Consider the following 13,895-nt stretch of genomic DNA (forward strand, 5'->3'; position numbering starts at 1 on the left):
GTAGAGAGCTTCTCCTATCTACCTACTTTCATTGTATTTGCCACTTGAATACGGATCTCATTTAGATCTCTCCCTCTCCCTCTCCCTCTCTCTGACAGGCAGATTGCTAAATGACTGCGCAAAAATGCAAGCCACCAGCAAAAGCCGCACATATGGAAACCAACTTCAAGTTCAACTATTGTTAACCTACAAGCATTATGGATTCAGAACCGGTCATAACAGGGAGACCCAAAGGGCAACGACTTACTTCCATTCTCACATCACTACACTATCCAACTGTTAGGGTCACCAAAAGAAAATTAAGAAACTATGACGCAGACAAACATTGTAGATGGCAGCTGATAACAGAACAGATTAACTCAGAGATGAAACCATCTGAAGAACACATGGTGGGCTATATCATTATCAAGGAAGAAATGGCAATCACGTCCTCAATGAACAAACTTTAACATTCGTGGGACAGAGTTGACCACACAATCAGCGAGAATTGCGTCTTTGGACTTTGGTCTACGGTCTTGAGCTGCAACGAAAAAGGAAAAAAAATCGTCTTTCTTGATCTTGCTAATTGATTGTCTTCCTTCTCCCAAGGAGTTGAAAAAAGAAGTCTAAATATCAGTGCATCGTCTTGGAGAGTTTTGGGGAAGAAATGTCTGTCTCTTTCATATCCTCTTCGACATGGTTTCGTGAGATGTGTGGACATTTTGTTATCTTGTTTACTACTTCTTTACTTTGGGGAAAGAAAAATGATATTATCTCATATAATTTCCAATAATCTCTATTAGACAGTAAATTTCATAGTACACGTGTTGTCTACTATGGTAATAAGTTTATAACAGTAGGATGTCTGCCTTTTAATTTCTCATTATGATTGAAGCAACCATATTCTAAATTCATGTTAAGAATTTGTTACGAGAAGATCTCATACCACATCTGTTAACCCATTTTAGACGTGTAATGTATACGATTTGATTTTCCAAAAGTTTCTTGAATCGATATATGTTGTTGTGCTTTTACATTGAGTATAAGATAGATATTCCAAAAGTTTAATTTTTTTTTAAAATTTTCGTACACAAGAATAATATCCCTCCTCTCGTTCGCCACCGGATAAAAAAAAAAGAATGCTTGGATCCGTGAAAGATTTATTACATATGATACGAGGAAACAACGCATTGGAAAACTGTAAATAGAGTAGGCACTTGTCGATCATATATCTACCCGAAAAGCAAATTTTGGTGAAAATGCAAGTGCAACAGCGCTTACAGCACCAAGAATTTAACTCCAAAGGAAAGCCCTCTGCTTTTTCAGATTTTCGCGATTCCCAGCTGAAGACGCGAGCAGCCTCGACTCGCACCAATTCTCCACATGCTGGCGCTAAAAGCGGCCTTCTTCCCAATGCCCAAAGCCCCAACTCCCTCCTTCAAGATCACCACCAGTTCGCGCCGAAGCTCAATCTGGGCATCGATCTGAACCTCCAAAAGCTAATCAAGATCGATCATTTCGGTCCATTATAATGGCGGGCTCGTCGATCATGGAGACCCTTTTCCAGCGCACGCTGGAGGACCTCATCAAGGGCATGCGGCTCCAGTTGATCGGGGAATCGGCCTTCATCTCCAAGGCCATGGAAGAAATCCGCAGAGAGATCAAATCGACCGATCTTCATACCAAATCGATCGCGCTCCAGAAGCTCACGTACCTCAATTCCCTCCACGCCGCGGACATGTCGTGGGCCGCTTTTCACGCCGTCGAGTGCATGTCCTCTTCTCGGTTCGCCGAGAAGCGAGTTGGGTACGTCGCTGCTTCTCAATCTTTCAACGAAAGCACCCCTGTTTTGCTTCTCATCACTAACCAGCTTCGCAAGGACTTGACTAGTGTTAATGAGTATGAGGCGAGTTTGGCACTCGAATGCTTGGCCAAGATTGGTACGGTTGACCTCGCTAGGGATTTAACCCCTGAGATTTTCACTTTGTTGTCTAGCAGCAAGGTTTTCGTTAGAAAGAAATCCATAGGGGTCACCATGAGGTTGTTTGAGAAATACCCAGATGCGGTTAGGGTTTGCTTTAAGCGTTTGGTAGAGAATTTGGAGAGTTCTGATCCGCAGAGTTTGTCAGCCACAGTCGGGGTGTTCTGTGAGTTGGCGGCAAAGGATCCACCTTCATATTTGCCTTTGGCCCCTGAGTTTTACAGGATATTGGTGGACTCAAAGAACAATTGGGTGTTGATTAAGGTGTTGAAAATTTTTGCTAAATTGGCTCCTCTGGAGCCTAGGCTGGCAAAGAAGGTGGTGGAGCCTATATGCGAGCATATGAGGAGGACTGGTGCAAAATCTCTCATGTTTGAGTGTGTCAGAACTGTGGTGGGGAGCTTGAGTGAGTATGAATCTGCAGTGAAGCTCGCGGTTGCAAAGATTCGGGAATTCTTATTGGAAGACGATCCAAATCTGAAGTATCTTGGGTTGCATGCGCTCTCCATTGTCCCGCCTAAGCACTTGTGGGCTGTGTTGGAGAACAAGGAGGTAGTGATCAAGTCTTTGAGTGACGAGGATGCAAATATTAAGCTTGAGTCCTTGGGTCTTGTGATGGCTATGGTCTCTGAGAGTAGTATTGTTGAGATTTCCAGGGTCTTGGTCAATTATGCTCTTAAATCTGACCCTGAGTTTTGCAATGAGATTCTTGGATCCTTATTATCTACTTGTTCGAGAAATTTTTATGAAATAGTGGTGGATTTTGACTGGTACGTATCACTTCTCGGAGAAATGTCCAGGACTCCCCATTGCCAGAAAGGGGGAGGAAATTGAGTCTCAGCTTATTGATGTTGGGATGAGGGTCAGAGATGCGAGGCCGGAACTTGTTCGTGTTGCTCGCAGTTTGCTGATTGACCCTGCACTACTTGGAAATCCTTTCTTGCATAGGGTCCTATCTGCTGCTGCGTGGGTCTCTGGGGAGTATGTTGAGTTCTCATTGAACCCTTTTGAGCTTGCTGAGGCACTTATACAGCCCCGTGCAAGTCTTCTGCCCAATTCAATTAGAGCAGTCTATCTGCAGTCAGTTCTCAAAATTTTAGTTTTTTCTGTAAATTCTTATCTATCTCAAACTGAGACTCTTGCTGATTTGGAGCCGGGAGTTCAAGCCTCTCAAATGGAAAATTCTGAAGCCTCTGATTTAGCAAGTGTTAGAGCACCTATTGAGAGTGAGCATGATGAAGCTTTCAATCCTGGGGTCTTAGATCGGCCATCTGCAGATATTTCCGTGGAAGACATTGGCACTGTGGCTGATGGCGATGGTCAGACTTCTAAATTTGTTTCTTTCAGAAAGAATGGTTTTACACGGGAATCTATTGTGAACCTGTTAAATCTAGTTGAAGTGGCCATGAGACCATTATCGGGAAGCCTTGAGGTAGAAATTCTTGAGAGGGCATGTAACATACTGGGTCTGATTGAAGTGCTTAAACGAGAAATGCCTGCTCAGTTCCAGAGTGAAATGGTTTTGGAGAAAGAAGAACTTGAAGTTCTAGAACTGATCAAATTGATGGATGATGCTTTCTCTGAAGAGCTTGGTCCTGTCTCAACGAGTGCCCAAGATAGGGTTCCAATACCAGATGGTCTAGTTCTCAAGGATAATCTTGCTGACTTAGATGAGATCATGGGTGATGTTAAATTACCTTCATCAAATTCATTTTCTCTTGAGAGTCCTTATTATGCTGAGAGAATGGATCCTGCTTCTTCTAACGTGCAAAGCAAGGAAGATTCTGAAGCATCGAATGAATCCACGTCTCTGCTTGCAGAGCACCGTAAGAGGCATGGCTTATATTATCTCCCTTCAGAAGGAAATGGAACTATATCAAATGATTATCCGCCTGCAAATGACCTTAAATCAGGTGAAACTACTAATCAAGATGATCCTGAAGACTTTGTTAGGCTCACAGCTCAATCGCTTGTGTCAAAGAAAAAGCCAAATTATGCAAAACCAAGGCCTGTTGTAGTTAAACTCGATGAAGGAGAATTGGTCCTTGCTGTACCAAAGAAACAAGATTCAAGGGATGATTTACTATCAGGGGCTGTGCGAGATATTCTATTAGGTGACGATGCTGTGAAGTTATCCAGTTCAATAAAAGGAAAAGAGAAGGTAAACATGGATCCTCTGGACTCGAAAGAGAACATGCATGACATGGAACATTCTCGCCATCGAAAATCTAGTTCTAGAAGAAGCAAACAACGGCCCCATCGAAAAGAGAGAGGACAGACGAGTCCAGAGAAACTTGGCATGGAAAAAGAAGAACATGGTGGAAAAGTGAAGTCAAAGAGCAGTCATCGTCATGGCCGGCAGAAGAGCCGACAAAAAGCAGAAGGCTCCTCAGACGTTATTGTTCAAACACCAGTTATCCCGGATTTTCTTTTATAGCATTGAATTATGTGAGTTTGTCTTCTTCAACTGTTGAATTTCTTCTTTTGCATCTCAAACCTGCATTGAGACTACAAGTTCTAGGTTTAGCTCTGCTGTAGTTTACACATTTTTTTTCTCCTGATATAGCTTGTTCATCATGAAATCTCTGATTGGTTTCTTTTGTTACACAATTTTATAGCTGTGAAGATGAGCTGTTTGAGATTTTATTTTGTTGCTCTGGCCCAGTGAACTTCGTGTAAATTCCGTCTGCAGCATGCAGAATTTTCCATCACTGAATATTTTGCAATCTCTGAATATGAATCTTTTATTTGCTGAAGTGTAATTTATACAACTTGACTTTAGTTGATGGAAGAATTGCTTATCCTCCTGTCTTTTTTAGTTGTTCCTTAGCTACAATGCACATTATGTACTGTGTACTCTGATCCTAGAGGCTAAGGTTGTTGAAAGTATTGAAGAGCACGCAATGACTTTGTCTATGCGCTGCGACTTGGATTGCTCAGATAGACTAATGACTACTCTTGAAGGTCTTTAAGCACTGATTAGTTGGGGCATGACTTTTGTGACCTGAGGCAGATCCATGGGGCAGCATCCTCTCATTACGTGTTCCAAAAGCTAGAAAATCTCAACTCAAGCCAATATAACATGATGGCCAGTGGTGGTGTTCCCTCTCTGTAAGTGAAGGTACGGTTTGGGCTTCATTGAACAGATGTGTTCATCTGTCTCTTGTTTAGTCCCATCTTATGCAGCATGTATATGGCTATGAATACCGTGAGTTTGCTGAATATCGAGCATGCTCAAATTTCAAGAGCTTCTACTCCTATGGAAATGTTACATGGCCTCTGTGGTGAGTTCCTCTAATGTGCAAATCAATGTCGAGTTAACGTGCTGGTAAGACGGGATATTATTAGGGGGAAACTTTGGCTTTGTCAGCAGTTCTATTTTCATTTTTCTGGGTTTCGATTACAAGGGATGCCGGTGCCATCCAACTAGCTGCCAGAACGATCAAGATCTAGGTAGTGGAATCACCCTTATTTTTCTTTCTTATGCTTACCAACAACAGCAAACATTCTGTGCTCCTCTTTGTAATCGCAACTCTAGCTGATATCAGTCCAGAGTGCTGTGGCCTGTGTCTGCTACTTTTCTCATGAAGAGAAGCGAGTAATTGCACCCAAAGCAAGCAGTGATTAGTTTGCTTTTGGCTCCGGAAGGGCAATTTAGTCTCTTTGCACAAAGGGCTGTGGATCTAGGCTATTCGAGTCGTGGAAATAAAGTCCCACTTCGAGAAAGAATGCTTGATTAATGAGAATTTTGGCGTTCTTTATCTATACCCTTTTGATTAAGTGGAGGATGCTTACTAAAATTTGATGATCCTAAGACGAACCCTTTTTTCTATATGCCATTTTTCTTGATACACTTATCAACAAGCGCCCTGTTTGAGGTAATTATTCTGCGATCTTAAAATAAAATTTTTGAAGTAGGTTAGATTAATATTAGTACCTTAACAATGTTGGTAAAGGCTTGTAAAATATACGAAAACCGTTGAGAATTTTAAAAATCTATGTAACAAATTTAATGAAATACAAATTAATTGTTCTGATATTTGGTTTATTTATTCAAGTTCATTGATAGTGAACGTGGTTAAATTTGAAAATCACTTGCAAATATTTTGCTTATGTACGATTGATAAACATGAAATTATAAAATTTTTTTGAATTAACAAATAGTCTTCACATTTTTAAAATATTCTTTTAAATGCCGATGTTTTTGGGATCGGGAACCGCATCCTAGTTAGATTAATATTAGTACTTTAACAATGTTGATAAAGGCTTGTAAAATATACGGAAACCATTGAGAATTTTTAAAATTGTAACATGAAATACAATGTTCAAAGTTTTTTTTCAATTTGTGATATGTTGCCAGAAAATCATTGCAAATATTTGTTATTACCCTTAAACATGAAATTTTTTGAAATAAAAAATAGGCTTTTCATTTTTAGAATACTCTTTTAAACCTTTAATTTGGCCAAAAAGTGTATCAATTCAATCTTAAATTTTTTTTGGCTAATTGAGTCTTAAAATTTTTGTATTGACAATATTTAATTACAAATATTTAATAATATTTTAATAATTTTCAAAATATTAATTTTTTTAGTATTTTAATAATTTTTTATTTCTTTTTTTATTAGGGCTGTTAGGAGGAGGCTATTGAGGGTTCGCAGCCCTCGCCCAAATCATTATAAGGTAAATTTTGAAATAACAGACTGTCTTCTCTTTTTTAAAATATTCTTTTAAAGGCCTTCATCATTATAAGGATTTTCATTATCCCGCGGCAGCAAGCGATGCTAAAATTAACCATGGTCGAATTGAGCGAGTTTAGTACATAACGCAAAAAATCAAGACACTTGCAGAACATTCCACAATTTTGTCGGAAAGTTGAAAGCAAATTTAACGTCAAATGATAGCCGTTGAAATCTCAGCACCTGGGTCCCGCTTCGGTCTGCTGACCAAATCACGAAACGTAAATCACAGGCTAAACAAATAAAATCGACAAAAGCAATTTCATATTACCGTTATTTTATGACGAGTCATTTCGCCCTGCGACCGCACGAGAAATTGACCCTGAAAGAACGCGAGAAATTAGAACTAGCCGTTAGAGCCCAGGTTCAAATCGGAATCCCAGACCAAGCACGCTCGCTCTCCCTCTGTCTCTCTCTCTCTCCAAAACCTGTCTCACTTGCTCTCTCTCTTCTCTCTCTCTCTCTCTCTCTAGAACCCTCATCGACCTTCCTCTGGATTTTGCGTAAAGAAGGCCTGGTTTTGGTTTTTGTTAGAGTCGAAGTTGCCCGCCGAATTTTTCGAGTATCCCTGCCGTTCAGGTGAGGTAATCGCAGTTCTTGTCGTTGAACGTCTACTCGAATTGTGTCCGAGTTGTCCAAGGTGATTGATTCTGTTTGCGGCGAATGAACAGACGTGTGTGCAACAAATGCGGGGTGGGAGGAAGATTAGAGTTCTAGTTTCGCTGGTTAAGGGGTGGTTTGTCTTTTAGTGGTTCTGGTTGCGATTGGACTTGCTTTTTAAAGAGAGAATTGACTGTGTCTGGACTGAGCCGGGTCAGTCTGGAATAGTTGAGTAGCTAGCAGATCTTAGCAAACTTAGGCAACCATGAACTCCAGTCTTAGAGAGATTGTTCTTCGACGTAGAGAAGAAAGTTGCAGATGAAAAGGCGATGAAGCTTCTCAATTGTGCTCTGGTCTTGGAGTTGTTTCTCTTCCATAGGGAAGAGGATGTACAAAGGGAAATGCAACATGATTGTCTGATCTGGATCTAATTAAGATATAGAACAAGGAAGTTGTCGGAATTATGAAGTTGGATCGGAAAGTTTCTTGGATCGCATTTATGTGATTAGCGGGTGGGAGGGAAGATATAAGAATGCATATGGCTTTTCTATGTCTAGCCCCTTGAGTAATTTCGCTTCGGTCGAAATATCTTCGGTTTTTTTCTGAGTAGTATGTCCATTTAACTGTGTTATAGTCAAATTGAAATCGGATATACTGATGCTAGCTCATGGGATCGCTGAGTGCTAGAGCAATGGTTTTTCCCACCATTTATTTTCTATTTCAAAAGACAGTTTCTGTGGGGAGCTAGGATGTGCAAGCACTATCAAATCACTTACTAAGTCTAGTTTGTGTAGGTTGGCAGTGATATGTTCCTCTATGCTGAAAACTTGCTCTCCTATTGTAGATTACACCTTTTGGGCTGTCAAAATCAGACTCAAGGGTCATCTTAAGCCTCTCTTGTGGAGGCTTCACCATAGTCTTCTGCTTGATCGTCTAAGGGGACACAAAGATAAAGATGACAGTTAGAGCTCCTGGAACACCAGCCTCAAAAGTGGAAAGAACACCTGTTTCAACACCAGGAGGCCCTAGATCCAGGGAAGAGAAGATCGTGGTCACAGTTCGTCTCAGGCCATTAAACAAAAGGGAACAGTTAGCAAAAGACCAAGTTGCATGGGAGTGTGCTGATGACCATAACATTGTCTATAAGCCGCAACCCCAGGAACGAGTAGCTCAACCTGCTTCGTTCACATTTGGTATGCTTTTGTCTTTTAATCTTGCGATCTCTTCTAAGCTGAAGTTTTGGTGAATGATGTTGAGTGATAATGTATCCATTTCTCCAGATAGAGTTTTTGGTCCTTTAAGCTTGACCGAATCTGTCTATGAGGAAGGGGTGAAGAATGTGGCTTTATCAGCTTTAATGGGTATAAATGGTAATGTTCTAACCACACCTAATCTTTCCTGAGTTCAGCTAAAAATTGTGTATATTCATTGAGAAATGACAAATGTGTCTCCTGCAGCAACCATTTTTGCATATGGACAAACTAGCAGTGGTAAGACCTATACGATGCGAGGCATAACAGAGAAGGCTGTGAATGATATTTACCAGCATATAGTCAATGTAAGCATCGCTAGCTTTTTTTGTTTTTTGCTGCTGTATCTTATTTGTCATGCTAAAAGCCTAGATATCTTCACATTCTGTCTCTGTGTAGAGGCTGCTACTTGGCCACTGTGTTATGTTATGCTTACTGATGTTCTTCTGGCTTGATTGCAGACACCGGAGAGAGATTTTACCATAAAGATCTCTGGCTTGGAAATATACAATGAAAATGTCAAGGATTTGCTAAATTCAGAATCGGGACGCAATCTTAAGCTCTTAGATGATCCAGAGGTATTAAAACATATCCATTTCTAATATTCTGGCTCACAATGTGACATCTTTCTTTTTCTCTGTTATTTCTCTTTTCTGTTTACCAGTAACATTGTGCATCTTGCAGAAAGGAACTGTTGTGGAGAAGTTGGTTGAGGAGAAAGCAAAGAATGATCAGCACTTAAGGCATTTGATAAGCATTTGTGAAGGTAGATCAATGAAGCTTTGACTTGATTCTCCTTAGTTTTCTTTTTTTTTCTTTTTTTCCTTATGCTTGGAATTATATGTCACCAAGACAATCAACCAATCCATCTCTTTTGTAGCTCAAAGACAAGTTGGTGAAACAGCCTTGAATGATAACAGCTCACGGTCACACCAGATTATACGGCTGGTCAGTAACCTGCTAAAACTTTTTAAAGATGCAACCTCGGGAATGTTTTATGGTATCCAAAATGTGAATTATTGTTTTGGCATGCAGACGATCGAAAGCACTCTTCGTGAAAACTCAGATTGTGTTAGATCTTTCATTGCAAGCCTGGTAAGTCCTTGTAATTTTCTATTTGCTCTTTTACTGTAAAATAAATATTTGATGGTAACAAATGCTGGATGAATGACCTGCAGAACTTTGTTGATCTAGCTGGAAGTGAAAGAGCCTCACAGACACATGCTGATGGTGCTAGACTCAGGGAAGGCTGCCACATCAACCTTAGTTTGATGACTTTGACAACAGTGATTAGAAAGCTCAGGTCAGACTTCATAAGAGTCAGCAAATTCCTTCTCCTTTTACCTTTACCTGTTGATATGGTGAAGTGCATCTCAACACAAAACAGGTTTCAATATATTACTGGTAGTTTAATATGCAGTTTCACATTATCTGTTAACATTAGGCTTCAATTATGTTGGTTTATTTTTGGCCAAGTCCAATTCTTCTGTTATCACTCACAAGATAGCGTTCTTTTGGCCTGTTAGGATTTCAGTGAATATTTTGCCTTGAAAAATTGTCAGTTACCTTATTTCCTGAACATTATGATGCATTGTCTTCTGCAGTGTTGGAAAAAGAAGCGGCCATGTACCCTACCGAGATTCAAAGCTGACACGGATACTGCAGCACTCTCTTGGTGGAAATGCACGAACTGCAATTATTTGTACCTTGAGCCCGGCGCTTAGCCATGTTGAACAATCGCGAAACACTCTCTTCTTCGCTACTAGAGCGAAGGAAGTGACAAACAATGCTCAAGTAAACATGGTAATGATAATTCAAACATCATTTTATTCTGATTGTAGTAAAAGAGCTCTTGAATAATTCAAATATCATTTTATTCTGATTGAAGTATGAGAGCTCTTGCACTGATTTTAACTTTGGTCGTCTTTCCTTCTTTCATAGGTCGTTTCAGATAAGCAGTTGGTGAAGCATCTACAAAAGGAAGTTGCAAGATTGGAAGCTGAGCTCCGAACCCCTGATCCGGCGAAGGAAAAAGATCAGAAAATTCAAGAGGTGAATTGAGAAAACATAGATCCCATGTGTAGTTCTGTAAGAGAATTAACTCATAAGGCCTACTGTTCTTTTCTGAATCTCTGTAGATGGAACTGGAGATTCAGGAATTGAGACGCCAAAGAGATCTTGCACAAACACAGGTTGATGAGCTGCGCAAAAAATTCGAAGAGGATGGGCAGGTATCCTCTTACTACTTATTTTCTTCTTTTCCTTCGTGCCACCCCATTTTCATCATTAGCTTACGCATAATCTAAATTTATAGGGCCAAAATGTACTTGAATCGCCTTGTCCTTCAGTGAAGAAATGCCTTTCTTATGCTGGTACATTGACACCGGAAGAAGGAAGGGGACTGAGCCGCAGTGACAGGCCACGGAACAAATTGCTGAGACTATCTATGAGGCAATCGTCAACTGCTCCCTTCACACTCATGCATGAGATTCGCAAACTTGAGAATCTCCAGGACCAGCTCAGAGACGAAGCAAATCGAGCTCTCGAAGTACTACAAAAAGAAGTCGCTTGTCATAGGCTGGGAAATCAAGATGCAGCTGAGACAATTGCAAAGCTGCAAGCAGAAATAAGGGAAATGTGTGCCGTCAGATCAGCAGCACCCAAGGAAGTTGAAGTTGGAAATGTCATTGCAACTCACAAAAGTGTCAGTGCTAATCTTAAGGATGAGATAACAAGACTTCATTCACAAGGAAGCAACATTGCAGATCTTGAGGAGCAGCTTGAAAATGTCCAGAAGTCTATTGATAAACTGGTGATGTCTCTTCCAAGCAACCTTCAGAATGGCAACAACGAAGCAACACCTAAGGCAAAGAGTCACACAAAAAGGAAAAAGCTGCTTCCTTTGGCTTCCAGCAACAGTGCTAACCGTTCAAATTTCATAAAATCTCCTTGCTCTCCTCTATCAGCTTCTAGACAAATTCTGGAGGCTGATTCTGAGAATAGAGCTCCTGAGAACAACTGCGAGACTGTTTCTAAGGATTCCTTGCATGAACATGAGAAAGAGAATACTGCAAAGAATGAAGACGGAGAAGTCACATCAAAGGAAGGACCTCCGGGTTATCGCCGTTCAAGTTCAGTTAATATGAGGAAAATGCAGCAAATGTTCCAAAATGCAGCTGAAGAGAATGTGAGAAGCATAAGAGCATATGTCACTGAACTGAAAGAACGGGTGGCCAAATTGCAATACCAAAAGCAGCTTCTTGTTTGCCAGGTTCATTGGGGACCGTTTCTTGATTTACATCTCATCACCATCTTTTAATTTAATGCATAGCGAGTTTCACTCATTTGGATTTTCTGCCCCTGTAGGTGTTGGAACTCGAAGCAAATGAAGCAGCCGGACATGATTTACAAGATGATAACACGAATGAGCCAGACCAGCCTCAGCTTCCCTGGAGTTTAACTTTCAAGGAGCAAAGGCAACAAATCATTGAGCTATGGGATGTGTGCTTCGTATCCATCATCCACAGGACGCAGTTTTATCTGTTATTCAAAGGGGATCCAGCTGATCAAATATACATGGAAGTGGAGCTTAGGCGTTTGACATGGTTGCAGCAGCACTTAGCAGAACTTGGGAATGCAAGTCCTGCGCATGTGGGAGATGAGCCCATTGTGTCACTATCATCAAGGTTTCTCTCTCTTTCTCTCTCTCACACACACACGAACGCAGAGGGACATAATTATTATGCATCATCAGTTGTGTAAAATTCTAACATATTGGCTTGCTTATTTTTAGCATTAGAGCATTGAAACGGGAGAGGGAATTTCTGGCCAAAAGGTTGACCTCACGTTTGACCGCAGAGGAGAGAGATGCCTTATACATTAAATGGGATGTGCCACTTGAGGGGAAGCAGAGGAAGCTGCAGTTTGTAAGCAAACTTTGGACAGATCCTCATGATCCCCAACATATACAGGAAAGTGCTGAGATAGTGGCCAAACTCGTAGGGTTTTCTGGAAGTGGAAACATGTCAAAGGAGATGTTTGAGCTTAATTTCGCTGTTCCTGCTGATAAAAGGACGTGGATTATGGGGTGGAACCAAATCTCAAACCTTCTTAATTTATAATCTACAGTATTGATTCTGTAAGTACACCTTTCATATCTCTTCTCTTGTACATGGAAATAGAACTTGGAGCTACTCTCCGGCGTTCTGATTTTTTTCCCCAATATGGAGTGCCTCTAGAACATTATGCAACATCAGCATTTGGCAATATTATCTTTTGTAATTCTTATCAGCAGAATAAAGAAAATTGATTATTCCCCCACCCACACCACCCCCCCCCAATCTTCACTTTTTCAGATTCATTGTGCTTCACTGCGCTTATTTACTTGGAGTGGAGTTTTGTGTGATTGTAGAATTACTTGAAAGTAGTATGCAATGTGAGTTTTAAATCACAACTATGACGTGCAAATGAAAAGCATTAATTAAGTGGCTGGGATGTGTCGGGATTCTCACATGGCCGGCGTCAATCAGTGTTGGTTAATGTGAAATAGCAGATGCTGTGGTTGGTACTCGGTAACTCATGAACACGAAATTCCTTCTTAATAATCAGGAAACACCAATTCCTACCTACTTCTGCCATACATTCTTTATATTTTTGCTTATCTATGCCTTGGTAGTTTGTTATTAACTCCTTAACAAGAAACTTCCTGTAGATCAGGAAGTACATTAATGAACAGCAGATGGGCAAGAAATACATGGAAGAAGCACTAAAAACTGGAGATGGGTACATTTGGTGATGACCAATTTATTCGTATCACAAGCAGTGCCTCCACACGAACTGATATATATATATTGAAAATCACATCAGGACTATAAGTACATTACCGCCTAATCTCAACTCAGATTTCCACTCCAAAATAAGGTCCAGGTAATATAGTATGCTTTTAAAGAAAAGCTGCTCTGTGATTAAACTGCCTCAGCATTTGGGAAATGGAGTTCCACAAGTACGAGCAACCTTCCTGGCATTAGGAGAGTTCACAAACTTCTTCAGGCTGGGATTCTTGAGGTACTGGCAAAGGCAGGGTTCCTGCTCCTTGATTTTGGTGCAGCATAGTGTAGATGGTGGAGTCGATGACACAATCGAGTTAGCACACGAGCTAAGTTCTGTCGGTTTGCATGTTACTGCCATAGTGATCTGCGCATCAGCTAGAAGCAGCAATAGCAAAGAGCAGAAGACAATGGATGGTGCCTTCATTTGGTGTGTGCTTCGAGAGAGAGAGAGAGAGAGAGAGAGATGATTGGTTTAGGGTGTGAGGTGTGTTGGAAGTAGCCCCTCTATATATAGTGAAAA

General features: G+C 40.7%; 2 protein-coding genes across 4 annotated transcripts; both read left to right on the forward strand.

The window, feature by feature from the left end:
• The first annotated feature begins 1,318 nt into the window (after positions 1 to 1,318).
• Positions 1,319 to 4,767, forward strand: LOC115734661 (AP-3 complex subunit delta). The gene is given in 2 exon segments (XM_048282067.1): positions 1,319 to 2,776; positions 2,778 to 4,767. Coding segments are annotated over 2 exon segments (2,886 nt in total). The 5' UTR covers positions 1,319 to 1,510; the 3' UTR covers positions 4,398 to 4,767.
• Positions 4,768 to 7,106: 2,339 nt separating this feature from the next.
• LOC115734766 (kinesin-like protein NACK1) lies at positions 7,107 to 12,864 on the forward strand. 3 transcript variants are annotated; one of them, XM_030665675.2, is made up of 15 exons: positions 7,108 to 7,280; positions 8,141 to 8,489; positions 8,577 to 8,666; positions 8,754 to 8,854; positions 9,008 to 9,124; positions 9,231 to 9,312; positions 9,427 to 9,494; positions 9,582 to 9,641; positions 9,725 to 9,849; positions 10,151 to 10,349; positions 10,488 to 10,598; positions 10,685 to 10,777; positions 10,861 to 11,817; positions 11,913 to 12,232; positions 12,340 to 12,864. In XM_030665675.2, the coding sequence occupies exons 2-15, from the start codon at positions 8,252 to 8,254 to the stop codon at positions 12,665 to 12,667; spliced, it is 2,889 nt and encodes a 962-aa protein (XP_030521535.1). In that variant the 5' UTR covers positions 7,108 to 7,280; positions 8,141 to 8,251; the 3' UTR covers positions 12,668 to 12,864. The 3 variants fall into 3 exon arrangements, with proteins under 3 accessions (XP_048138640.1, XP_030521535.1, XP_030521537.1); XM_030665677.2 differs by having other exon boundaries at positions 7,108 to 7,275; XM_048282683.1 differs by lacking the exon at positions 8,577 to 8,666 and having other exon boundaries at positions 7,107 to 7,280; positions 8,141 to 8,434; positions 8,777 to 8,854.
• Positions 12,865 to 13,895: the final 1,031 nt, after the last annotated feature.

This window comes from Rhodamnia argentea, chromosome 7, assembly GCF_020921035.1.
Source record: "Rhodamnia argentea isolate NSW1041297 chromosome 7, ASM2092103v1, whole genome shotgun sequence".
Lineage (NCBI taxonomy): Eukaryota > Viridiplantae > Streptophyta > Magnoliopsida > Myrtales > Myrtaceae > Rhodamnia > Rhodamnia argentea.